The sequence below is a fragment of the Natator depressus genome, chromosome 2 (assembly GCF_965152275.1).
Source record: "Natator depressus isolate rNatDep1 chromosome 2, rNatDep2.hap1, whole genome shotgun sequence".
In the NCBI taxonomy this organism is placed as follows: domain Eukaryota; kingdom Metazoa; phylum Chordata; order Testudines; family Cheloniidae; genus Natator; species Natator depressus.
This window is the reverse complement of record NC_134235.1, coordinates 13,857,971-13,884,435: the sequence shown is the minus strand read 5'-3', so window position 1 is coordinate 13,884,435 and position 26,465 is coordinate 13,857,971. Positions and strand designations below refer to the sequence as shown.

General features: G+C 41.5%; 1 protein-coding gene across 1 annotated transcript in view; it reads left to right on the top strand.

Annotated features, from left to right (window-relative positions):
- KHDRBS3 (KH RNA binding domain containing, signal transduction associated 3) overlaps positions 1–26,465 on the top strand; it is a 190,952-nt gene that overhangs the window by 103,967 nt on the left and 60,520 nt on the right. The window contains exon 6 of the mRNA XM_074943812.1: positions 23,371–23,563. Coding sequence (XP_074799913.1) covers positions 23,371–23,563 — 193 coding nt within the window. The remainder of the gene's footprint in view (positions 1–23,370; positions 23,564–26,465) is intronic.

Genomic DNA, 26,465 nt, shown 5'->3' with positions numbered 1-26,465 from the left:
AGCAGGACCAACCACAACTAAATCATCCCAGCCAGCGCTTTGTCAAGCTGGGCCTTAAAAACCTCTAAGGATGGAGATTCCACCACCTCCCTAGGTAACCCATTCCAGTGCTTCACCACCCTCCTAGTGAAATAGTTTTTCCTAATATCCAACTTAGACCTTCCCCTCTGCCACTTGAGACCACTGCTTCTTATTCTTTCATCTGCCACCACTGAGAACAGTCTAGATCCATCCTCTTTGGAACCCCCCTTCAGGTAGTTGAAGGCTGCTATAAAATCCCCCCTCACTCTTCTCTTCTGCAGACTAAATAAGCCCAATTCCCTCAGTCTCTCCTCATAAGTCACGTGCCCCAGCCCCCAGTTATTTTCATTGCCCTTTGCTGGACTGTCCCCAATTTTTCCACATCCTTTCTGTAGTGGGGGGCCCAAAACTGGATGCAGTACTCCAGATGTGGCCTCACCAGTGCTCAATAGAGGGGGAATAATCACTTCCCTCTATCTGCTGGCAATGCTCCTACTAATACAGCCCAATATGCCGTTAGCCATCTTGGCAACAAGGGCACACTGTTGACTCATATCCCGCTTCTCGTCCATTGTAATCCCCCGGTCCTTTTTTGCAGAACTGCCATTTAGCTAGTCGGTCCCCAGCCTGTAGCAGTGCATGGGATTCTTCAGTCCTAAGTGCAGGACTCTGCATTTATTCTTGTTGAACCTTATTCGATTTCTTTTGGCCCAGTCCTCCAATTTGCCTAGGTCACTCTGGACCCTATCCCTACCCTCCAGCATATCTACCTCTTCCCCTAGCTTAGTGTCATCTGTGAACTTGCTGAGGGTGCAATCCATCCCATCATCCAGATCATTAATGAAGATGTTGAACAAAACCGGCTCCAAGACCAACCCCTGGGCACTCCACTTGATACTGGCTGCCAACTAGACATTGAGCCGTTGATCACTACCCATTGAGCCTGACGAACTAGCCAGCTTTCTGTCCACCTTAAAGTCCATTCATCCAATCCATACTTTTTTAACTTGCTGGCAAGAATACTGTGGGAGACCATATCAAAAGGTTTGCTAAAGTCAAGGTACGTCATGTCCACTGCTTTCCCCATATCCACAGAACTAATTCTTTCATCATAGAAGGCAATCAGGTTGGTCAGGCATGACTTGCCCTTGGTGAATCCATGTTGACTGTTCCTAATCACCTTCCTCTCCTCCAAGTGCTTCAAAATGGATTCCTTGTGGACCTGCTCCATGATTTTTCCAGGGACAGAGGTGAGGCTGACTGGTCTGTAGTTCCCCAGATTCTCCTTCTTCCCTTTTTTAAAGATGGGCACTATAATTTCCTTTTTCCAATTGCCTGGGACCTCCCCAGATCACCACGAGTTTTCAAAGATAATGGCCAATGGCTCTGCAATCCCATAAGCTGACACCCTCAGCACCCTTGGATGCATTAGATCCAGATCCATGAACTTGTGCATGTCCAGCTTTTCTAAATAGTCCTTAACCTGTTCTTTCACCGCTGAAGGCTGCTCACCTCCTCCCCATACTGTGCTGCCCAGCACAGAAGTCTGGGAGCTGACCTTGTCTGTGAAGGCTGAGGCACAAAAGGCAATGAATACTTCTGCTTTTTCCACATCGTCTGTCACTAGGTTGCCTCCCCCATTCAGTAGGGGTCCCACACTTTTCCTGACCTTCTTGTTACTAACATACCTGTAGAAACCCTTCTTGTTACCATTCACATATCTTGCTAACTGCAACTCCAATTGTGCTTTGGCCTTCCTGTTTACATACATTGATATACACACATTGTGGTTTGAATTAGCAAGCCTATGTCTTGCGAACTCTTAGCAAGGGTGACATGATGCCTGTGTTGAGAAAAGATAACTCCGCAGTATTGAGTGTAACACTGGATGTTCAGTTACATAAGGGACCAATCAAGTTTTGTTTTAATTATAAGTAGGACTTCTGATTTTTCATTTTAACTGATAAAACACTTCTTATCCGAAATAAAGAGGGGTTTAGCCAATGAAGACCAGTATAAAACTGGAAATGGTTACTTATTACTTGTGTACACTGAGTGGTACTGCAGAGTGTGGGGGTTTGATTTCTGAACCACACTAATGTGTTGCACATTAGTTGAACTGAGTAGGCCCTGCTGGTGCACATGAAAGGTTCCCTAGCCTAATTCAAAGTAATGCTGTTTGAAACAGTACTACATTATAGTGCACTAGGGAACATTACAATGAGATTACTACTTATGGTATATACTTCTGTAATGAGTAAAGTATATACAAAGAGAGCACCCCAATTCCCTCCCCCACCCACAATTTTTGGGCACCAACATAAAACTCAAAATTTACTAAAATAACCCCCTCCACTCCAACTAAACTAATAAGCCCTGAAAAACAGAAGCCCTAGTTACAATGTGCTTAATAGATAGATATTCAGATAGGAAGGGTTATAAAATGCTAAGGGTTTTGTAATCAGTACTTTAATTGATTACGTTATTAGGTAAGAATAGGGTATGTATTTTCCCCATTGTACGAACAAGAAACTCTTTGAGGCACAGAAAAGTTAATCTTTCAAAAGGTCACAATGGAGCTCATTGGCACATCTAGAATTAGTATCCAGGCCGCCTGAATTCTAGTCCCATTCACTAGCCACAAAACCACAGTCTGTCATCCTTCCTTCCTTAAGGTTGTTCAGTTATTTTTTTTCAAGTAACTGCAGTCACTGTTACAAATGGTCTTGCATCTTTACTCTCACAATGATACTTCTGATGTTTTGGTTGTTTTAGCTGCTATAGATTGGCTTTTTGGGACACATTTCTTAGATAAACAATTAATGGTCTGGCTTCCTTTTATTGAGTCCTGAATTTCAGACTAATTTGTTTTAACTCTTTAACTGGTTTATAAGATGTACTAATTTTTTAATTTTAACATTATCGTGATAATTCAGCATGATCAAAAGCTAAAAATATAAGTTCACATAAGTGTTTTGAAGCTCGAGTTTGGTTTTGGACCCATCTCTCAATTTAAAAAAAGCCACATGTCCAAATCCTTCAGATTTGAATTTGAGTATTTAACACGCATTTTTGTTAGATGGAGAAAGGGGGGAAATATGCTTCCTCTTCTGTAGTACTTTCCTTTACTACAAGAACAGTTGTATGCCTCCGTTATCAACCCTCTTCATGCCCATTTATTTGAAATTCAGAAGTGACAGCTCAGGTTTTTTTCCTCCAAGTCCTTTGAATCCCTAGTGTGTGTTGGGTGGTGGAGGGGGTAAAAAAAGCAGTGCAGCGCATTTACGTTATAACACAGATCTTAGTTTCTATAGAGAAAACTGTTGCTACTCTGTAAATTAAGCCATTTCCCTTCTACCAGATCCGTCATTTTTATTTACGGTAAATCCTAACTCACAGGTTAGTTTCAAAATGAAGTTCAATATACAGTCCTGAGGCTAACCTAACTCATGTAAACAGATATTTTTGGGGGGAAAAATGCCTGGAGAACTGAGACAATCTGGAAAGATGACCAAATTATTCATCTCATTTAACAATGCAAATTGAGTCTGTTAATTTTTGAGCATTTACATTATCTAGAATGGTGGTATTCTGTATCAGAGCCTTGTTCCTTCGAGGTTATAGTTTTGTTCTCTGTCCTGGCTTTTTGTATTGGAGGAATTATTTGCTTTTGTACACTTGCTACGTTACCTATTGCAAGATACATGTTGTCTACTTTGCTGTTTCAATTTTAAGATTATTCAAACAGTGATAAAACTGTCATGATGTCCCACTTCCTTAGCATTGTACATGTTATTCACTAGGCTTAGGAAATCATAAGGCTAAATCCATTCACTTTTTGTTTTAAAAGAAAGGAGCCTCTGGATCCCTCCATTCTGCTTGTGTAATATTTTCATTACAGTATTTTAAGTGTATATTTTAGATCAATCAATCAATATGTGGGCATGAAAATCCTTTGATAAAGGCTTAGATAACCCATGTTTTTTGCTGAAGCTTTAACAGTGATCTTTTTATTTCTATAAAATATATTTGAATCCTTTTTATAATATTAAGGTACCAGTTGCAAACATCTGTAGCCACATCTTAGTTATCTTGTAGACCTTTCTTGCAATAATATTCTGGTTGTCAGGAATTTTTCCCCTGGTTTGGGTTATATCTTTGGTTCTTTTCTCCAGCTAATGTGCTTCTCTAATTTTTCTTCATATGATCTATTGATGGGTGTTCCATAGTGTTCAGATTTAGGTACACATATATTTGCATCTGAAAGGTTTTTGTGTACTAATTCCTACAAAAATCACATTTTGGTTATTTGTAGATAACTTAGGTTTATACTTCTCAGGGTCTGTCTTTACATTTCTCACTTTCTCAGTGACACCTCTAACAAGTGCACGCTAAACTTAGTTCTCATCACAAAGACTTTTGGTTCTGTCGTGCTTTTCTACTCTACTAATATTTAGAGAGAAATTTTTCATTTACCTTAGAAACACCTTTTTCTGTGATACAGAATTTGATCATTATCTTGGACTAACTTGTTTCTGTTCTTGTATTGATTCTTTTGAGATCTTTAGTTACCATTTGTCTGTAAGCTTCTACCCTTTCCATTTGCAATCTCTTAAAATTGTGTGTCCTCCAATCTTTTTTTAAATTCTTATAACTGCCATGCAATTCTATTTAAATGTATGCTAGATACCTCTGGGTTTGAGTTCAACTTAAAGGTGATCTGCCAAGGGAAAAAAATGGGGTTTGTGTCTTCTGTTCCTTTTTTGATGTATGATATAAAGAAGCCCTGACATGAGTTCCTTTTTTGTTGTTGTTTAAGTTGTTTAAAAGTTGTTTCTTTATTTTACATTAAAAATTGAAGTCTTGTCTCAGGTGATGGCTGGAGAATTGATGAAATGGTAATATGAAAACTTGAAATGTCTAACATTGTGATTTAAGGAAGCCTTTGTTAAAGGCTTTAACATCCAGCCCCATAAATAATGATGTTTAAACAAACAAACATTGCTGAGGTCTGGCAACAAAATCAGAGAAGACGAAAAAGACATTCCTGATGTTTCTAAGAAAACATAGATGCAGAAAAGTTAATGATTTAAAAAAAACACTTTTCAGTCGTATACCTCATAAAAGACAGGAAGATTACAATTCCAATACTTTTAAATTCATTTTGAATATAAGATCTCAAACCTGTCCTCTCCCTTCGTTCAGCAACCAATTTATGTAATATGATATAACAAACATCTTTCTGCACAGAATCTTTCTTCAATTCCTTTGCTTATGTTTATTTTCCTATTTACAGGTTAAAGTGTTGGGTTTTCACCTGTTATATTTTGACCACACGGTGGAATTCTCTCCTTATTCGCTGTTTCATTTTAAGGACATGACAGAATACCTTGTTCTTTTTCAGTTTCTGTACTTTATATATACCTGTTGTACAGTACCTGGTAATTGGTCACATTTTTCTTTATTAGTTGCCAACTGTATGCTTGAGTGCTGCACAGGGAACGATCTGATGCTTTCCCTATGGACTTTATATTCTAAATCTGGCAGACAATATAGCTTGTCAAAAGTGCCTTTTCTTACATATATAAAATTCCAGTATATGCTTTATTCAGAAGTTTCAGAATATAGAGATCAGTACATTTGTTACCTCTTGTAAATTGCCAAACATTAGATTGTCATAAATGTATGTCAGTTAGCTTCCTACTAACTTTCTTGACAAGAGTACTTTTTTCATAGAGCATTCTTTGGCTTAGAACTAGGACTCTCCCAGTCATCTTGCCCCTCTCCCTCTCTCTCTCGTATCATCATCTCCACATCCCTCCCATGGCTTTGTACAGAAAGCTTGCCTCCTACTCCTGAGGGAGAAAAAGAGGAAGTAGAAAATAAGACTTAATTGTCACAGAAGAGTTTGCCTCCCTTCCCAACTTGAGCTTTTAAGTATTCACTTTCCTTCCTTCCGTTGATCTTGAATCTAGTGCTACTTCCTTTTTCTTGGGTCCCCCCGCTTGTTTCTCTGCTCTCCTGATAATGACAGGAGGAAGGAAGCAATACTACAAAATGGTGGGGCTTACATTGATAAACATCTCTTACCCTTTAGATATTCTATATCTATTCTGAGTAAGCATCAGAAAGGAGGGGACAAAGGGACTTGGTCATCATGGGTGTCTCAGCTATTGTTTCTTTGGGGAAGAGGGGGGAAGAAGAATCTTAATTGTTTAACTCTGACATGCTACTAGCTAGCATGCAGACCCAGCCGTTCTCCAACTGTGATCCTGCTTCTGCTTCTTCCATCTCCCAGCTGCTGTTCCTTCCCTTCCTCTATCCCCACACCTACCCAGCTCCTGGAGCCCAGCAAGGTCTAAAATTTGAAAAATTATTCAGGGGTGAGTGGGCCAGTGTCACTTCCCTACAGGTGTATTAATTCACACAATTGTAACTAAAGCCCTGCAAATCCTAGGATATCCGCTTTTTATCTGCAGATATCCACATCCGTGGATGCGGGTATCAGTGGACCATTTTTGCAGATTGCGGATGATGTGGATCCAAATTTTTTATTTAAAGCCCTGCACATCTGCAGATATCCATGGATCATTTTTGTGGATCAGATGTGAATACAAATTTTGTATCCACACAGGCTCTAACTGTAACATCTCCCTTGGAATCAATATGATTTTCAGTATCTTCTTATTTAAAAATGCATGCATTGACAATGATGATATGAATTGCAGATACAATTTTTAAAAGTGTATAGTGAGGAATGTTAAGTCTTATGGACTCTAGCTAGTGTCTCTCTCCAAGGGCCTCTTGCAAACCTGAAAACCGCATTTCTTTTTATTTACTTTACACTTGAAAAAAATAATTAGCTTATTTTAAACTTAAAACATGACTCTCTTCAGAATTAATCAGATTCCTGACAAATTTCCTAACCCAAAAATATTGGGTGGGGGGGGGAACTTTACTGGACACTACTTCTCAATTTACCTGAGTGAAGGAATTTACCTCAGTTGCCCTGATTTTTTTTAAAAAAGCTCTTGACGTTGTTGCTAAGGGAATTGCTTTTATGACTCACCTGGCTTTTTGGTGGGGTTGAATAATTTCTCCTATGTTAAATGCTTGTACCCACCAATGCTAATCCATTTAGCCATTTGGTTTCTTTCTACTTATTTTGATCAGATTTGCAGTCAAAATTCTAATACTTGAGGAATTTATGCAAGCAACTGATAGGAGTTACAGTAGAATATTTAATTGGGTTTTGAGGGTCTCATACAAGAGCACAAGAAGCTATTCTGACTAATATTCTCCTGGAAAATATAAATGGTCATTTCAAGTACTTGCTTCAAGGTGGACTAGCATACAGTAACTTTTGTGCAGTTGTGCTATATGGAGAAACATTGTGACTTCCCATTTTTATACCTTCTTTCCTCCTTTGAAGTATTAATATCATGTAGAAAATCTCCAAAATTATCCACCTAAAATTCAGTGGCTCCAATTCCTTGATGGAATTATGTGCATGCAAGAGTTATGTTGGTCCTACACAGAAAATTCCTCGAATTGTGGCGTCTAAGAATGCAGCTATTATCAAATCTTTTCACCAGTCTCCTTCATAGAGTATTACTGCTATGCTACCCCATATAATGCCTTTTCTTTGCCCTCCTTATAGTGTCCTTATATTTTGGGATAGCTTATTTGGGAAAATGACACAAGTTTCCAATTAATATAGATCAGAAGCGCTATTCATATATCTTGTTAAAACCGTGTTACTTACCTTTGTGTGCAGGCTGGGGTCCTCAAGGCTTCATTACTGCAACTCTGTCTGGGGCTAAATATAACAGTCACACAAATTCTACAGCTAGTTTAGAATGCTGCAGCCTGCCTCAGTCATAAGTGACATGGGATCATGCCACTCCTATAATGCTCTCACAAATTCCTCATTAATTTCCAGATCGAATTTAAACTCCCAGTCCTAATCTGTAATACTATGAATCAGTTTGAATTTATAAAGACTGCCTTTTTGTCCACAATCCACTGAGGCAATGTACTCCATAGGGTTGTTGAAGCTTGAGAGAGACGATTCAGGAGCTGTGTGGGGCAGTGTGTTCTCTATGGCTTTATTGCAGTTAGCAGAGGATGAGAGACTGAGTATGAGCCTAACTATGTTCAGCTCAAAATGAAGGCCACCTTTTTGATAGTTTTATTCCAGCAATGACATGTATTTAAAATAAAACAAAACAAAATGAGAAGGCAGAGGTGTTAATCACCTGTTTATTTCTGGCAAGTGGATAGCAAGGTGCTAAGATATCAACGTTGCTAAAGAAATTTGACAAGAGAATTAAATATGAATATATTTACTAAATGCTACCTCTACAGTTACATTTCTCTGAGGATCAGTTTCTGCCCTGCTACTAAAACAAGATTTGTATCTGTGCCCATAGAAGGGAAAAATATTGTTTTTGTAGAAAGGAAATCACTAAAACCATACCATTTTTTAAAAAAACCGAATTTATCGTGTAAGTCTAAATCACTAAAGACTTATTGTACACTTATAAAAAATGTTATGTAAGTATACAAGAATGATAAAGTATTACAAAATGCTGTATTCATGTATATAAGGGTTGTAGGAAAAGAGTTCTGTATTTGAAAAATACTGTTGTCATGTAATTATACCATTGGGCTGTGTAGGTATTGGGGGAAGTGGTACAGTTCATGGTATTTGTGTGACTTATTCATGGTAAAATCTTTACTAAGGGAGATGCTTCCACCTATGATTTGACAAGCAGATGGCCAAAGAAGAAAAGTCTCTTTCCACAAGGGATTGCTGCTCCTAACCGTCGAAGAACAGTTTCCATTCCATCAGAAAGGAGCTATTGTATAGCCCTCCTCCAAAGAACCTTCTTTTTAATTCGGTAGATGGAAGGAAAAAAATGTAAAATGTTGAATTAAGAGGGTCTTTGCCAGCTAATTTGTTCCTTGACTTTAGCAAAGCTTTTGACACGGTCTCCCACAGTATTCTTGCCAACAAGTTAAAGAAGTATGGGCTGGGTGAAGGGACTATAAGGTGGATAGAACGTTGGCTAGATTGTTGGGCTCAACGGGTAGTGATCAATGGCTCCATGTCTAGTTGGCAGCCAGTATCAAGTGGAGTGCCCCAAGGGTTGGTCCTTGGGCAGGTTTTGTTCAATATCTTCATTAATGATCTGGAGGATGGTGTGGATTGCACCCTCAGCAAGTTTGCAGATGGCCCTAAACTGGGAGGGGCGGTAGATACGCTGGAGGGTAGGGATAGGCTACAGAGAGACCTAGACAAATTAGAGGATTGAGCCAAAAGAAATCTGATGAGGTTCAAAAAGGGCAAGTGCAGAGTCCTGCACTTAGGATGGAAGAACCCCATGCACCGCTACAGACTAGGAACCAAATGGCTCGGCAGCAGTTCTGCAGAAAAGGACCTAGGGGTTACAGTGGACGAGAAGCTGGATATGAGTCAACAGTGTGTCCTTGTTGCCAAGAAGGCCAATGGCATTTTGGGATATATAAGTAGGGGCATTGCCAGCAGATCGAGGGACATGATCATTCCCCTCTATTCGACATTGGTGAGGCCTCATCTGGAGGACTGTGTCCAGTTTTGGGCCCCACACTACAAAAAGGATGTGGAAAAATTCCAGCGGAGGGCAAGAAAAATGATTACGTGACTGGAACACATGACTTATGAGGAGAGGCTGAGGGAACTGGGATTGTTTAGTCTGCGGAAGAGAAGAATGAGGGGGGATTTGATAGCTGCTTTCAACTACCTGAAAGGGGGTTCCAAAGAGGATGGATCTAGACTGTTCTTAGAGGTAGCAGATGACAGAATGAGGAGTAATGGTCTCAAGTTGCAGTGGGGGAGGTTTAGGTTGGATATTAGGAAAAACTTTTTCACAAGGAGGGTGGTGAAGCAGTGGAATGGGTTACCTAGGGAGGTGGTGGAATCTCCTTCCTTAGATATTTTTAAGGTCAGGTTTGAGAAAGCCCTGGCTGGGATGATTTAGTTGGGAATTGGTCCTGCTTTGAGCAGGGGGTTGGACTAGATGACCTCCTGAGGTCCCTTCCAACCCTGATATTCTATGATTCTAATGTCTGCATTTGCCTGCTTCCAACTATGGCAGACTTTGTGCCTGAATTATGTGAGGTGAGACCTCCAGCTCAACATTCAATCAGCTGCTGAGTCTAGTAAAGTGTGGTATCCATCACCTTCCAGTAAACAGAGAACGTCCCCACAAACTGCTGACAAGATCCCCCCCTAAAAAGTAAAACCTTTCACATGGAACACTACTTACTGTACCACCATCTGGTGTTTTTCCAAGGACGCTCCTGTTCCTGTCACTGGTTTCCTTAGCTGCCTGACAGCTCTCTAAAATTTTAACTTCTAATACTGGACCAGGGAGCCTATCTACAAGGCCTTTAGGAAAGTCTGAACCTATGCCTCTCTTGTCTCCACCTCTCACACAATCAGCCTAAGCACAAAGGTCAAAACCATAACACTTTTAAAAATCCAAATGTAAAGTCACTTCTTCAGTCTTCCTTTCCTGCCAAACAATACCCAGTATATATTTTTAAAACTATTGATGTTTTTAACTTTTCCTTCCAGTGGAAGAAATTGAGAAGGAAACTTAAATGACCGACACTAGTCTTTCTTTATTCTTAACGGCACTGAGATACCAAAGCTAAGAAAATCTATGAGCAAAATTGATTGGAAGGGAGAGCGCAGACAAAAATGTGAATGAAAAATGGGAGCTCTTTAAGAAGAGTTAATTGGATGGCCAAAAGCCATCAAGAAAGAGGACAAAGTTAGCTAAAAGCCCATCATGGTTCAGTAGTGAAACAAAGTCAGCGACTAGAAATAAAAAAAAAAACAAATATAAAACTTGGGGCAAAAAGAGAAATAGAGAGTAATCAGTATAAAATGGAAGTTATGAAATATAGAAAACTGATAAGAGAAGCTAAAGACAAAAGGGAAAAATCCATGACTAGCCGGGCTAAGGGCAATATGGTTTGTTTGTTTTTAAAAAAGTATATTAGGACAAAAGAAATCCCAGGCATATCATAGGCCCATTACTAGATGGGAGTGGTAAAATTTTGAATATTGCAGAAAAGACAGATGGTCAATAAATATTTCTGGTATCTTTTTGGAAATAAGCAGGATGACGTACTTAAGTGAGGATGATGAAATATTTTTCTGGTCCATTAGTAAGAGCTTGTTAAATAATATCTACTAGTGATAAATATTTTTAAGTCCTCAGCAGCAGCCCCACATAACTTGCATCCAAAAGTCCTAAAAGAGTTGGCTGAGGATTTCTGGCCTCCTGAAGTTAATTTTCAATAAATCTTGGAATGTTGGCAATTTTCAGAAGACTGGAAGAGTGCTAATGTTGTGCCTGTATTCAAAAAGGGCAGGTTGGATGACTCAGATAACTATAGGCCTGTTAGTAGAGTGGTAAATGATAAGAGTGTGATCTAGATTGAATGGCCCACAGTTTTACCAAGCAAACTAAATGCATTTTAATACAGGTACATACAAAGTAATACATCTAGGAACATAGAATTCAGGCCATAGCTACAAAATGGAAAGTCTGTATCCTGAAAAGCAGTGACTTTTAAAAGGATTTGGGGGTCCGAATGGACAAGCAATTCAACATAAGCTGTGGGGAAAGAAGGATAATATGATCCTTGGATGTATAAACATGGAAGTAGTGAGTAGGAATAAGGAGGTGATTTTACTTCTGTGAAGGGCAGTGGTTCTCAACACGTGGCCTGCGGGCTGCTTGCCATCGAATTAGCACTCAGCTGTGGCTCAGCTGTGTGCTTTATTTTTTTTAAAAAAAAGGGTTGATGCTTCCCGGTCCCAGCAGGAGTGGAGGCGGCTGAGGGGGGAGACGGCGCCATGGAGCCCTGCTGGAGTGCTCCCTTCCAGGAGGGAAGGTGAAGCAGCTCGCTGTGGTGGGGGAGGAGCTCCCACACTGCAGTGACACACTGTAGGGTTGCCAGGGTGGGGGGAGGCGCTCGGTCATCAATCCACACCGGCCATGGGTGTAGTTTTGGGGGGCAATGCTCCCCACCCCCAATTTCTGCGAGCACTGAGCAGGGCTTGCTCTGGTCACCCTGTCACGGGGGAGGGAGGTTGTGTCCTTCCCAACCTATGCCAGGTTATTCAGTGCCTTCCTTCGACTGAGCTGGCAGCTCTGGGATGCTGACTCCGGGGTCCTAGTACCCATTGTCATCCTCGTCTGTGCGTGCTGGGTCCTGTTTCTGTACAGTGGTGAGTGCCCGTGTGGGGCAGAGCGAGGCAGTGGGGAAGGATGAGGGATGGGATAGGGCAGGGGGAAGAGAAGGGGATGAGGGAATGGGGCAGGAAGGAGGAGGCAGGAGACTGTGTGGAGAGGAAAGGGGATGGGGTGGGCAGAGGACAGTGAGGAGAAGAAAAGGAGTAGGGGGATGGGGTAGAGGGGAGAAAAGAGGATGACTGAGTGCCATCGCTGGGGGAACGCTGCCTCGTCGCTTCTGGTTATCTGTGCCAGAGGCGTCTGGAGAAATGGGGAGGAGGTACGTGTTTTCTCCCCTACACGCACACTCTAGCAACAGCTACATGTAACCTCTGCGGGGGATGACCATGCTCCAGGCTGGAGCGCGCTCTGGACTGCCTGCAACAGACAGCGCCCGCCAGCCTGTCCCCTGCTGGCCATATCCAGTTCCAGAACTCACAGCCAGAGCAGGAGGCTGCCCTATAAGTCCTGTCGCAGTGTGGAGAGCTGATGTGGGGGGTAAACTTGTTGTGTGGGCGGCTTCTCATGGCTTGGTTGGTGGGATCACCTCTGCCCCTGACTGTTTGGGCGCAGGTATCGAGGGATGTGCCCGACTGGCCAGCCACAGCAGGCGGGGTTGTATAAATATTGTGTGGATGCAGCCCACATAACATATAGAGAACTGCATATGCGGCCCACAATAGTAAATAGGTTGAGAACCACTGGTGTATGGTATTGGTGTGACAATACTGGAATCTTCTGTACAGTTGGGGTTTAATACGGATGTTGAAAAATTGGTGAGGGTGCCCAAAATGATTTGAGGGTTGGAGAAATGGCCTAACAATGAGAGACTTAAAGAGCTCAATCTGTTTAGCTATGAAAAAGAAGGTTGGAGAGGTGACTTGGTTACTGTGTATAAGTACCTTTTATGGGAAGAAAATACAGCATCCTAAAAGGCTCTTTAATGTAGCAAAGAAAGGGGTAACAAGCCAGACAAATTCAAATTGGAAATTAGGCTCAGATTTTTATCGATGAGGTTGATAAATAATTGGAACAAACTAACAAGGGAAATGGTAAATTCTCCATCTCTTGATGTCTTTGAATCAAGACTGGATGCCTTTCTGGAAGTTCTAAGATCTGCTTTAGTCAAACACAAGTTATTGGACTCAATATAGATATAGCTGAGTGAAACATAATGGCCTATGATTAAGGCTGCATGCCTGTCACGGAAGTCACAGATGTGGCTGACATTGTCTCTGCAGCTCTTAGGTGGAGGGACCAGGGCTGCCCCCGCAGCTCCTATTGGCTGTGATTCGTGGCCAATGGGAGCTCTAGAGGTAGTGCTCATGGTGGGGGCAGTGCGCAGAGCCCCCTGGCCTTTCTTCCCCATAGGAGCTGCAGGGATACACCGGACGCTTCTAGAGATCCATGTGGAGCCGGGTAGGGAGCCTGCCAGCCCCGCCAATCCTCCTCCCCCCAGCACCAGCGGGGATCCTGGGCCACCCCTCCAGCACCCGAGCCGCCTTCCCAAAGCACCCATGGCCCTCCAGCCCAAGTTTTAGTCAAGGATATATTGTACAAGTCATGGGCCGTGAATTTTTGGGTACTGCCCATGACCTGTCCAAGACTTTTACTAAAAATACCTATGACTAAAACGTAGCCTTACATATGATACACAGGAGGTTGTACTAGGTGATCAGGTCTGAGAAACCCTGATCTAACGGTCTCTTCGGCATTAAACTCTATGAATCCAAAAAAGCCACAGTGATGGGTACAGTAGAAGTGAAATACACAGCTCATTAAGAGAAAGTGCTGTCAAACACCAAACAAAGAATTCCACTCTCATAAGAAATTTGATTTGGTTTTCCTTTCCAGTAGGTCAGAAAGTACATCTCTCTGAGATTTCTGAAGAAGGGGAAACGTTTTCATCCTCTTTAGATCAGATTGATTCTGAGGACACCTTGCTGAAGTATTTTAATGCCAAGAACATCAGCCTCTTAAGTGATTTGCAAACAGAAAAAAAAAGACTTCTGTATTCTTTTGCTTCTTTGATGTAGATGGGATTTCAAAGTTTGTTCCAAAGAAAAATTCTAGCCTTCACATTAATCAAGTAGTGTACCTGGCTTTTTCCTGCTTCAACCGAAAATGTGACAAAGAAATGATCCCATATTCATCTCAGCTTGTCTGAGCCCTTAAATTTTACCTGGAAATGATTGAATAAGTCCGATCAACTAGATTGTTTCAGAAAGAGGGGTTAATCTCCTTTTCTTGGTTTGGTTAAGCACAAAATGTCTAAGGAGTTTTTTCACCAGGTTCCTTGCGGGGATTGGCCCTAGGGACCAGCCCAGGCCTTTATCCTCACTTGGCCTCTGGTCTCTGACATCTGGGTATTCCAGGTGTAAAGGCTCAGCCCATTGTCTGAGCCTGAGACAATCCACCCCTTCCAGGGTTGTCAACAAACACAAAAAAGGAACTCAAATGAATTGTCCCCCAGGTGTGGTAAGGCTTCCTTTCTTCAGAGGGCTTCTGGTAGGCTGTGGCCCCAGAAGTTTTGGCTAACAGTAAGGTGGCTGTTTCTTTTTGAAACCTGAGAGCACAGTTGAAAATGACATCTGAAGAATGGGCTGTGCTTCTTGAAAATGATAAATTAGAGATATCCAGGGCTGTGGGAGGACTCTACATATAGATCACAGAGTATGATATCAGAATAGATCATGTAGTCTGACCTTCTGTAAATCCCAGACCATTACATTTCACCCAGTTACCCCTGTATTGAACCCAGTATTTTGTTTAAGTAAAGCATATCTTTTTCCAGAAAGGCATCGATTCTTAATTTTAAAGACGTCAAGACATGGAGCATTTACCATTTCCATGTATCGGGTGTGAACTCCCTTGTAACATGAACATGTAAGACATACTGATTTTTCAGCTTGGAACTGCAAAAGTGGCAGTAATTCCAGAATGTGGGCAAGGTAGAATGGCTTGGTAGGATTGGATATTTTGAACTAGGGGTTTTTAATTGGAAAGGAACTATTGGAAGAGCTCCTGTGTGCCAGATAATCTTGCACTCATTTTAACTGACATGCATTAGAAATTATGCAGGGAAGGATTTATCCCTCTTAGTGCTTTGGGAGTGGATATGCCTCTTTGAATTAATTAAGCAAGGTTTGACTATTATGAATCTAATTCATAATATTAAATAGAACACATTGACAAAACTTCTGGCTTAAAGCTATTTGTAATAATGGCATGGCAGCTGGCAATAGTTTAACAATGGTTGTCCATATTTTATTCCCATAATGGGATTTCGATGGTTATATTAAAAGTTAGTGCATCTGTGCTATTATTTCTCATGAAAATAGCATCTTGTGATATCAGGAGATGCTGTACTGAGATTTCAGTTATAAATTTAATCTATAATGGTTTAACAGCACAGTTCAGTAATGCACAACAGTTTAGGCCTGGAAGTAAATAGTAATAGTCATAGGTGTCAACAATTGAGAACTATTAATAGGAATATTTGGAGGGGGTAAATAGGGTACACTTTTAATTCATTGGAATACATGGATTTTTTTGCGGTACAGAAGAAGTAAATTGTAAAAATTAGGACTTTCCCTCCTAAATAGACAGTTGGCATCTATTGCAGCCAGTTGAAACAGAAGGGGATGTTTAGGTTGGATCTATTCATTTCATTTCTCTCATTGTATGGGTAGAGTATTCTTTATCCAGGCCTATATGTTCCTGGTGGAAGATTCTTAACGAGAACAGTTTCTAAAAAGAGCCAGTGCAGATTTGAAAAAGGAAGGGCAATATACATCTGGAATTGATCCTATCAAATAAAGTGTTTCAGGAAAATCAGAGTAGTTGCCAAAGCTATCTGCCCCAATTAGAAAAGGGCTAAATTCCTCCAGGAGACTAAATAAAAAAGAAGAAAAAGGTGAAGGTAATCTTAAATGCACTGAAAAAATCTCATTTGTGAGAAGCAAATACTTCAGACAAATCAGTTTATCCTCTAGTGCATAAAGAAGCTGAGAAGAATTGGAACAAAATAAAACTGCATCTTTCCCCTTTTTTGCTGCTGCTGCTTGGCAACGAACATACTCTTTTCAGCTGATGAAACATAGACTGGGATGGACCTAATTTTATTTCATCTCTAACCCTAGTAAACTGTATAACATGGTGCTGAGAGAGAGAGACTAGATTTACTTGGAAAGACATTCTGAGCGTTAGAAATACTCTTCATACAAAAAGTGGGGGTGGGGAGTAATAAGTATAAAAATAAGTCTTTATATGGTACTATTCCTTCTTTTTGTGTCTGTATCCGATTAAGGATCTTTTTGCTTTCTATTGTTCATATAATTTAATGGTACTTTGAATACTACTTAGAATCTGTGCTGTAGCTGCCTTTCAATATTTTGTAAAAAAAATCCAACTCTTCCTCAATATGTTTAATGATGATGTCAGTTTAAAAAGTTACTGAATTGTATAAACGGGTAGAACTAGTCTGTGACCTTCAACACAATTTTGAAAGTAATACTTTTCCCCATTTTTTCATTACCCTTCAAATCTAGTAAAACAAAATAGGAAATATAGTCAAGAAACAATAATATGTAAAGAATAAGGTTCCCACAAAAATGGTTCCCAGAAGAGGTTTCTTTTCAATTAACATAATAATGAAGATGCTAGTTTCTTTCTGTTTGCCACACTTTCACATATGATGCAGCGTGATGAGTGTTAAATGACAATCCTGTATCCAGCTTATATGGTTTTATATAAGAACATGTTCTTTTTCACATGATGGTCCTTATTGTATTCCACTGAGGGTTTACACATGTGCCCAGAACTGGAGATTTTGAAAGTAGTAGTGACTGTTGATCCATGCATACGCACTTGGTTCACTTCATGGTTTCATCCAAGGTGATAAAGGGTGGGACAGACTGGCCGTGTCTCCAGTTTCTTCTCACTGCCTCATGGTCTAGGTCAGAACTATTAGTGTCCTTTTGTGTGTGATGCACTTATTAACAATATAGAGTTGTACATAGTTTAGAGTATTTTACTGTTTTTACATTTTTATAGTTGTTTTGGTTGTGTACTAGATTTAGGAGTAGAATTGGGGCTACTTTGGGGGATTTGTTTCCAAGTAAATACCCCACACACACACCCCTGTACCCACATGTGGGTACTGGACAATGCCAAAGACCCCAGGCTTTAATATATGCATCTCCTGCCCATGTTCCTTGTTGGTCAGCAGCAAACATCAACACTGCCTCTACTGTTTGGGAGAAGTCCATATTTCATCCAGGTGCAGTATCTTCCAGTCCTTCCTCAGCCATATCCAAGAAGGCCAGGCTCTCAGCCATCTCTGGAAGCACCTCATGGAAGTTGCCATGAGACCTCATTCAGACCCCCATACATCTGCCTGAAGGAGCGAGGAGTGCGCCTCCCACTATGGAGTCCAAGTCCAGCACCAGTGGTACCACCACTATGGACCCCACCATCCTCCTCTCTAGACACCATGGAGTCACTCATTTCCTGCACCGTGGGGCTCACAACACCCTCCAGATTCTGTCATGCTGGCCCTATTGGGGATCCTGGCCCCAATACCCACCCTCAGAACCTGTCCATTCCATCAGAGAAATATTGTCTATTTCACCATCTTGGGTGCCTTTGAGTAGACACTTGGAACCGATGGCACAAGAAGAGCTGCTCAATCCGGTTCACACAGTACTGCTGGAGCAGGAGAGATTCCCATTGTCCTCACGTGATGCGGAAGTGGCTTCAGCATCTCTTGATGACTACCGCCAATTCCAGGATCTTCTGCACAGAATGGCAGGAGAGATGCACATTCCCTTGGCAAGGGCCATAAAAGGCAATAAGAAGAGGTTCTTTAAATACGCTAGGAGGAAGAGAAAGACAAAGGAAAGTGTAGGTCCTCTACTTAGCTGGGAAGGAGAGCTAATAACTGTTGACATCAAGAAAGCTGAGGTTTGTAATGCCTATTGTGCTTCTGTCTTCACTAAAAAAAGTTGATGATGAGATACTCAACACAATTAATTAATATTGTCAACCAGGGGAAAGGAATGCAAGCCAAAATAGGGAGAGAATATTGATGAATAAATAATATTTAGATAAGTTAGATGTATTCAATTCAACAGGGCCTGATGAAATTCATCCTAGGGTATTTAAGAAACTAGCTAAAACAATCTTGTTATCAATTATCTTTGAGAACTCCTGGAGGACAGAAGACTGGAGAAGGGCAAACATTGAACCTCAGAGATATGAACACCAGAGTTATGGACTGACCAGTCAACCGGATACCATGTGAAACCAGAAGTAACCAAATAGGCAGCAGCAGAGACAAAAAAAAAAAAAAAAGCAAGTGCTGTACTATGCCTGTATTGTATCTTAAAGGTAGGCACATCTGGGCTGCCTGTCCCCACCCCCACCCACAGGACAGCCACTTACAGCAAGAAGCTGGGGCTGCCAGCCCAAGGCAGCTGGAGCTTTCACCCCCGCCAGGAGGGGAGAAATGCAAATGCCCACGCACACCCTGCCCGGAGGGGGATAAGCTTGCAAACTCATGCTGGGGCTGAGTAGGGTGCTCAGCTGCTGATGAATCCTGGCCTGGAGTGTCAGCTGCTGTATCTGGAGCCGGAACTGCACTTTTTTTTTCAGAATTACAACATTTCAGAGTTACGGACAACCTCCATTCCCGAGGTGTCCGTAACTCTGAGGTTCTACTGTATCTTTAAAAAGAGGAACAAGGAAGATCTGGGGAATATAGACCAGTCAGCCTAACTTCAATATCTGGAAAGATACTGGAGCAAATTATTAAACAATCTGTTTGTAAGCACCTGGAGGGTAATAAAAGGTTATAAGGAATCATCATGGATTTGTCAAGAACAAATCATGCCACATCATCTTAATTTCGTTTGGTAGGATTACTGACCGAGTGGATAGGGTGGATGCAATAGATGTGATATACCTTGATTTTAGTAAGGCTTTTGCACAGCACTGCATGACATTCTAATAAGCAAACTAGGGAAATGTGGTCTCGATGAAATTATTGTAAGGTGGGTGCAGAAGTGGTTGAAAGACAGTACTCAAAGAGGAATTATCAATTGTTCGCTATCAAATTGGGAGGACATATCTAGTGGGGTCCCACAGGGGTCGGTCCTGGGTCCATACTATTTAATATTTTCATTAATTACTAGGAGTAGAGAGAACGCTTATAAAATTTGCGGATGACACCAAGTTGAGAGGGGTTGCAAGCACTTTGGAGGACTGGTTTGAAATTCAAAATGACCTTGACAAATTGGAGAGTTGGTCTGAATCCAACAAGATGAAATTCAATAAATACAAGCGCAGAGTGCTTCACTTAGGAAGGAAAAATCAAATGCACAGCTACAAAATGGGGAATAACTGGCTAGGTAGTAGTACTGCTAACAAAGGTCTGGGGTTTATAGTGACCACAAACTGAATGAGTCATCAATGTGATGCAGCTGTCAAAAAGGGCTAGTATGATTCTAGGGGGTGTATTAACAGGAGTGTTGTATGTAAGCAGCAGGATGTAATTGTCCCACTCTGCTCAGCACTGGTGAGGCCTCAGCTGGAGTAGTATGTCCTTTTTTGGGCACCACAATTTAGAAAGGATGTGGACACATTGGCAAGAGTCTAGAGGAGAGCAACAAAAATGATAAAAGGTTTAGAAAACCTGACTTGTAAGGAAAGGTTGAAAAAACTGGGCATGTTTAGTATTAAGGAGACCGAGGAGCAACCTGTTAAGTCTTCCAATATGTTTTACGGTCTGTTATAAAGACGATAGTGATCAATTGTTTCCATGTCCACTGAAGGTAGGACAAGAAGTAATGGGCTTGATCTGCAGCAAGGGAGATTTAGGTTAGGGATTGGGAAACGCTTTCTAACTATAAGAGTAGTTAAGCTCTGGAATAGGCTTCCAAGGAAAGTTGTGGAGTCCCTATCATTTTAAGCTTTTAAAAACAAGTTGAACGAACACCTGAAAGGGATGGTCTAGGCTCACTTGTTCCTGCCACAGTGCAGGGGGCTGAACTTGATGACTTCTCTAGGTCACATTTCTATGATTCTATGAAGGAGAGATTAGAGAGGTAGAAGCAGAACCACGAGAGTCCAAAGTCACAGAACCCAAGGAAGGACAAAATTTCAAGAACATGGTCAGCTGTATGGAATGTGGCTGACAGGTCAAGGAAGATAAGGATGGAATACTGAGTCTTTTCTGGCTAGGAAAAGGTCATTAGAAACTTTGCTGAGAGCTGTTTCAGTTGAATGCAAGGGGCAAAAGCCAAATTGAAGAGGGTCTAGGATTGAACTGGAGGAGAGGAACTCCAGATAGTGATTGTAGACAGCATATTCAATGAACTTAGACATGAAAGGGAGATAGAGAGGTAAACTGGAGAGGCAAGTAGGTTCAAGGATGGGGTTTTTAAACTTTGAGAGATTAAAGCATGCTTGTATTGTGAAGGGAAAGAACAAGAGCAAAGTGAGAGGTTAAGGAGAAAAGTGATGGGAGGGATGAGCGTGCGTGTGAGGCAGATGGGATAAGATCATTGGTGTAAGTGGAGAGGTTTAGAGAAGAGCAGGGGAGAAATTTCTGTGTCTGTGACCAGGGAGAGTGTTATAAGAGGGGAAAGGAAGGCAAGCCCAAAGGAGGGAATTCATGATCTCATGCCAGCTCTGTAACAGCTGTAGAATTTGGTCAATTAATAAACTTTTTAGATAGTTTACTTTCTCGTGAAAGAATCCTGTTTTATTTTGTTTTTTCCTCTCCCCATCCTCCACCTCCACTTCCCTGTATGTATCTGCCTGGTCTCTTGCACCCCTGAGTACTTCTCTCTGCTGAAGTACGTCATTAAGGAAATTTCTGGGTCTGGCACTGCAGGTGGCTCTTGGTCTATATCTGCTGATATCTCCTGGCACTGACCCTTCCGGTGACATGAAGCTCTTCTCCCTTTCTTTGCATCCCTTAGTGGAAAGTGCTAGGTTTACTATTTCTCCTTTAATGCTGCTTCTGCAAACCCTGTAGAAGCAGCTATAAAGTAGGAGCTTCAGCTAGCAGCTTGTGACCAGTAAGTACTCAGCAGACCACACCAATTAATCATACTGTTCATTGTACTGTTCAAAATATTTTGCCCTTTGCTATTTTGATTAATTATTATGAGTAATTGCATATGTATCTACTCTGATTATGATCAAACTTTGCACTTCTAAGTTTCTCAGCCAGTGCCACAATTTTTCGTACATTAATATATTCAGCTGTGATGTAAGGCAATATTAAAACAATTGTACAGATAAGAAAAGTAAGGTGCAGAGTGGTTCTGTGGTTTAATCAGGGCTACACAGGAAGTGTGTATAGATCCCAGATCATCAATATGTTATCCACAAGACAAGTCTGACCCTCATTATTTTATATCATATCAGATGAGTTGAAACATTTCTGCCCAAGTCAGACTTGTCTAGAATCTATTCTCTCTAATAGTCAGATTGTAATTGCAAGGGTCACTCTTGCTCCTCTACTTCTTTTGGGATGAATTACTTTTCTACTTCTGGTAGAGAATGCAGTGTATTGTTTTGTTGATGTTACTCTAGATGTATTATAAGATGTTGGCAGTAGATAAGTGAATCAGAATACCAAGTGCACATTTTAAATCCTTTCTGTGGAAGAAATAAGCTGTTTGTCTAGGTCTTTCTGCTAGCATTTCAAAGGTCATCCATCATCAATTTTAATACACAAGCTAAGCAAAGAAGGTAGTAGTTTGTAAGCTAACCACTATCTTTTTTTTTTACATTTAAGAGACATATAGATTTTTATATAGGTTTTTCCTCTCCTCCCCACCCCGCCCCCTCGCATCATATCCTCAGATATAAATTCTGTAGAACAAGAAAAGGGGTTTGACTAAAACTAGTGTGTAGGGTAAGTACTTCTGAAGAATTGACTTACTATCTATATTTCACACCTATTGATTGTTTTATGCAGCACAATCATAACATCTTTACCTTCAGCAACTATGCTTTTCTGTTGGATTTTATCCTACAATGGAGAAGGTTTTATTTGCCACAGAAGTGCAGCTTCTGTGTCAGCGGCTACACTTCTGTGACAAAGCTCTGGGTAACATCTCCCCACCCTCATTCACTCCACTTGAACAATTAAAAACATGCCAGACACTCAATCATAAAAGCAAGGAAATGAAAAGGTAAGCCACCAAGCAGTACATAACTGTACTCTTTCACACACCAGCACGCAGCTTACCGCTATCATAAACCACACACGTGGGTAAGTGTATTCTCTAATGTAACCACTCCTCGTACCCCAAAGGCTTTATAGGTTAAAGGCAGCACCTTGAACTCCACCTGGAATTTTATATAGGAATCTTATAAAGCTCTTGAAGTAGGGCATTTATATGTTCTCTGCTTGAAACACTGATAAGTGGCTGTATTTTGCAAATTTAATGTGCTTCTGTAGCTCTCACCACAGCACAAGTGTACAGCTATGCTATATCTTTTAATGTAGTTTCCATAGGGCCAGAAAGGGAAGAAAATCAACTGCTTTCACCTCCTTTCACCATGTTCCATGAACCATGCAGAGACATCTTTACAGGGTCTGAAGGGAGATGGGTTTCATTTCTCTCTGCATGGATCTAAGGGACATGATGTAACCAATAATAATCCTTTATTTCTTGGAATGGTATTTCCACATCTCAAGAAAAATTTGTTGTGCAATTGACTGACTGATTACTATAATTTCACTAGGAGGCTTCTACATACACTATGAGCAGAAACTTTCACAAGACATTAGTGAAAAATCACCTAAGTGCAACTTGTGCCTTTGGTATTACTGTTATACTAAGCATAACTGAATCAAAATGTGAAATACAAATGCCAAACTCTAAATCGCCTCTTTTGTAAAGAACCTTTAAACATTCTTAACTAGCTGTAGCAGTGATAACTGGAGCAAAATTGAGAAGTTACTGGGAGAAACCTTGCAGAGGGAAAACCAAGAGTACAAATATTGTATTTAATAAAATTATCATCTTGTTCATAGGGGCCGTGGAGGAGTGCCACCCCCACCAGCAGGTGTACCAAGAGGGGCACCAGCTCCCAGGGGAGTACCTCCCAGTAGAGGTCCAGTCAGTCGTGGTCGTGGACTTCTAGCCCCCCGAGCAAGAGGAGTACCTCCACCTGCAGGCTACCGGCCTCTGCCACCACCTCCAGCACAGGAGACATATGGAGAATATGTAAGTGAAACCTTTCATGGAGCTTTGGCCACCACCAAGCATAATCTTCATTACTCTTGTAACAGAAGATTGTGACTATCATTTTAGAATTCAGTAGAAAGTCTTTATTCTGCACTTTGCTGAACCCCACACCTGAAATCTGCACCAGATGTGGTGGTCTCAGCATTTTTACAAAGATTTAACAGTGTACTGGATATCACATTCTTAAATTTTAGTATCTTTACAAAATACTCTATTACACTTCGCTATCGTACCTTAAGATATAAATAAATCTAACCTGCAGTTGACAAATGAATAAAGTAGTTCTTTTAATAAATTACCCTGCTTTTTTCTTGTTCTTACTAACTTGTAACACTCAAAACTATGTAATGGGTCAGTTGTCTAGTTGTAAATATGAATTAATGAAGTTGTACTTGAATAAGCTTTAAGAAAAATGTTAAATTATAGGTTCCAATGCAAGTGGTTTAAAAACCATGCAGTCAGCCATATACTACTTTTTCCTTATTTATAGGAATCACATTGTGTTATGTCTAAGCAGTTGAAAAACTTCCATATGTTGAAAATATAATATAAAAACCTTATATGAGAATCATAGAATATCAGGGTTGAAAGGGACCTCAGGAGGTCATCTAGTCCAACCCCCTGCTCGAAGCAGGACCAATCCCCAATTAAATCATCCCAGCCAGGGCTTTGTCAAGCCTGACCTTAAAAACTTCTAAGGAAGGAGATTCTACCACCTCCCTAGGTAACGCATTCCAGTGTTTCACCACCCTCCTAGTGAAAAAGCTTTTCCTAATATCCAACCTAAACTTCCCCCACGGCAACTTGAGACCATTACTCCTTGCCCTGTCATCTTCTACCACTGAGAATAGTCTAGAACCATCCTCTTTGGAACCACCTCTCAGGTAGTTGAAAGCAGCTATCAAATCCCCCCTCATTCTTCTCTTCTGCAGACTAAACAATCCCAGTTCCCTCAGCCTCTCCTCATAAGTCATGTGTTCCAGACCCCTAATCATTTTTGTTGCCCTTCGCTGGACTCTCTCCAATTTTTCCACATCCTTCTTGTAGTGTGGGGCCCAAAACTGGACACAGTACTCCAGATGAGGCCTCACCAATGTCGAATAGAGGGGAATGATCACGTCCCTCGATCTGCTGGCAGTGCCCCAACTTATACATCCCAAAATGCCATTGGCCTTCTTGGCAACAAGGGCACACTGTTGACTCATATCCAGCTTCTCGTCCACTGTCACCCCAGGTCCTTTTCTGCAGAACTACTGCCTAGCCATTCGGTCCCTAGTCTGTAGCGGTGCATTGGATTCTTCCGTCCTAAGTGCAGGACCCTGCACTTATCCTTGTTGAACCTCATCAGATTTCTTTTGGCCCAATCCTCCAATTTGTCTAGGTCCCTCTGTATCCTATCCCTACCTGCCACCATATCTACCACTCCTCCTAGTTTAGTATCATCTGCAAATTTGCTGAGAGTGCAATCCAGACCATCCTCCAGATCATTTATGAAGATATTCAACGAAACCGGCCCCAGGACCGACCCTTGGGTCACTCCACTTGATACCGGCTGCCATCTAGACATGGAGCCATTGATCACTACCCGTTGAGCCCGACATCTGGCCAACTTTCTACCCACCTTATAGTGCATTCATCCAGCCCATACTTCTTTAACTTGCTGACAAGAATACTGTGGGAGACTGTCAAAAGCTTTGCTAAAGTCAAGAAACAATACATCCACTGCTTTCCCTTCATCCACAGAACCAGTAATCTCATCATAGAAGGCGATTAGATTAGTCAGGCATGACCTTCCCTTGGTGAATCCATGCTGACTGTTCCTGATCACTTTCCTCGCATCTAAGTGCTTCAGGATTGATTCCTTGAGGACCTGCTCCATGATTTTTCCGGGGACTGAGGTGAGGCTGACTGGCCTGTAGTTCCCAGGATCCTCCTTCTTCCCTTTTTTAAAGATAGCACTACATTAGCCTTTTTCCAGTCGTCCGGGACTTCCCCTGATCGCCATGAGCTTTCAAAGATAATGGCCAATGGCTCTGCAATCACAGCCGCCAACTCCTTTAGCACTCTCGGATGCAACGCATCCGGCCCCATGGACTTGTGCACGTCCAGCTTTTCTAAATAGTCCCTAACCACTTCTTTCTCCACAGAAGGCTGGCCACCTACTCCCCATGCTGTGTTGCCCAGCGCAGCAGTCTGGGAGCTGACCTTGTTCATGAAGACAGAGGTAAAAAAAGCATTGAGTACATTAGCTTTTTCCACATCCTCTGTCACTAGGTTGCCTCCCTCATTCAGTAAGGGGCCCACACTTTCCTTGGCTTTCTTCTTGTTGCCAACATACCTGAAGAAACCCTTCTTGTTACTCTTAACATCTCTTGCTAGCTGCAGCTCCAGGTGCGATTTGGCCCTCCTGATTTCATTCCTACATGCCCGAGCAACATTTTTATACTCTTCCCTGGTCATTTGTACAATCTTCCACTTCTTGTAAGCTTCTTTTTTATGTTTAAGGTCCGCAAGGATTTCACTGTTAAGCCAAGCTGGTCGCCTGCCATATTTACTATTCTTTTGACACATTGGGATGGTTTGTCCCTGTAACCTCAATAGGGATTCTTTGAAATACAGCCAGCTCTCCTGGACTCCTTTCCCCCTCATGTTATTCCCCCAGGGGATCCTACCCATCAGTTCCCTGAGGGAGTCGAAGTCTGCTTTCCTGAAGTCCAGGGTCCGTATTCTGCTGCTTACCTTTCTTCCCTGTGTCAGGATCCTGAACTCGACCAACTCATGGTCACTGCCTCCCAGATTCCCATCCACTTTTGCTTCCCCTACTAATTCTTCCCGTTTTGTGAGCAGCAGGTCAAGAAAAGCTCTCCCCCTAGTTGGCTCC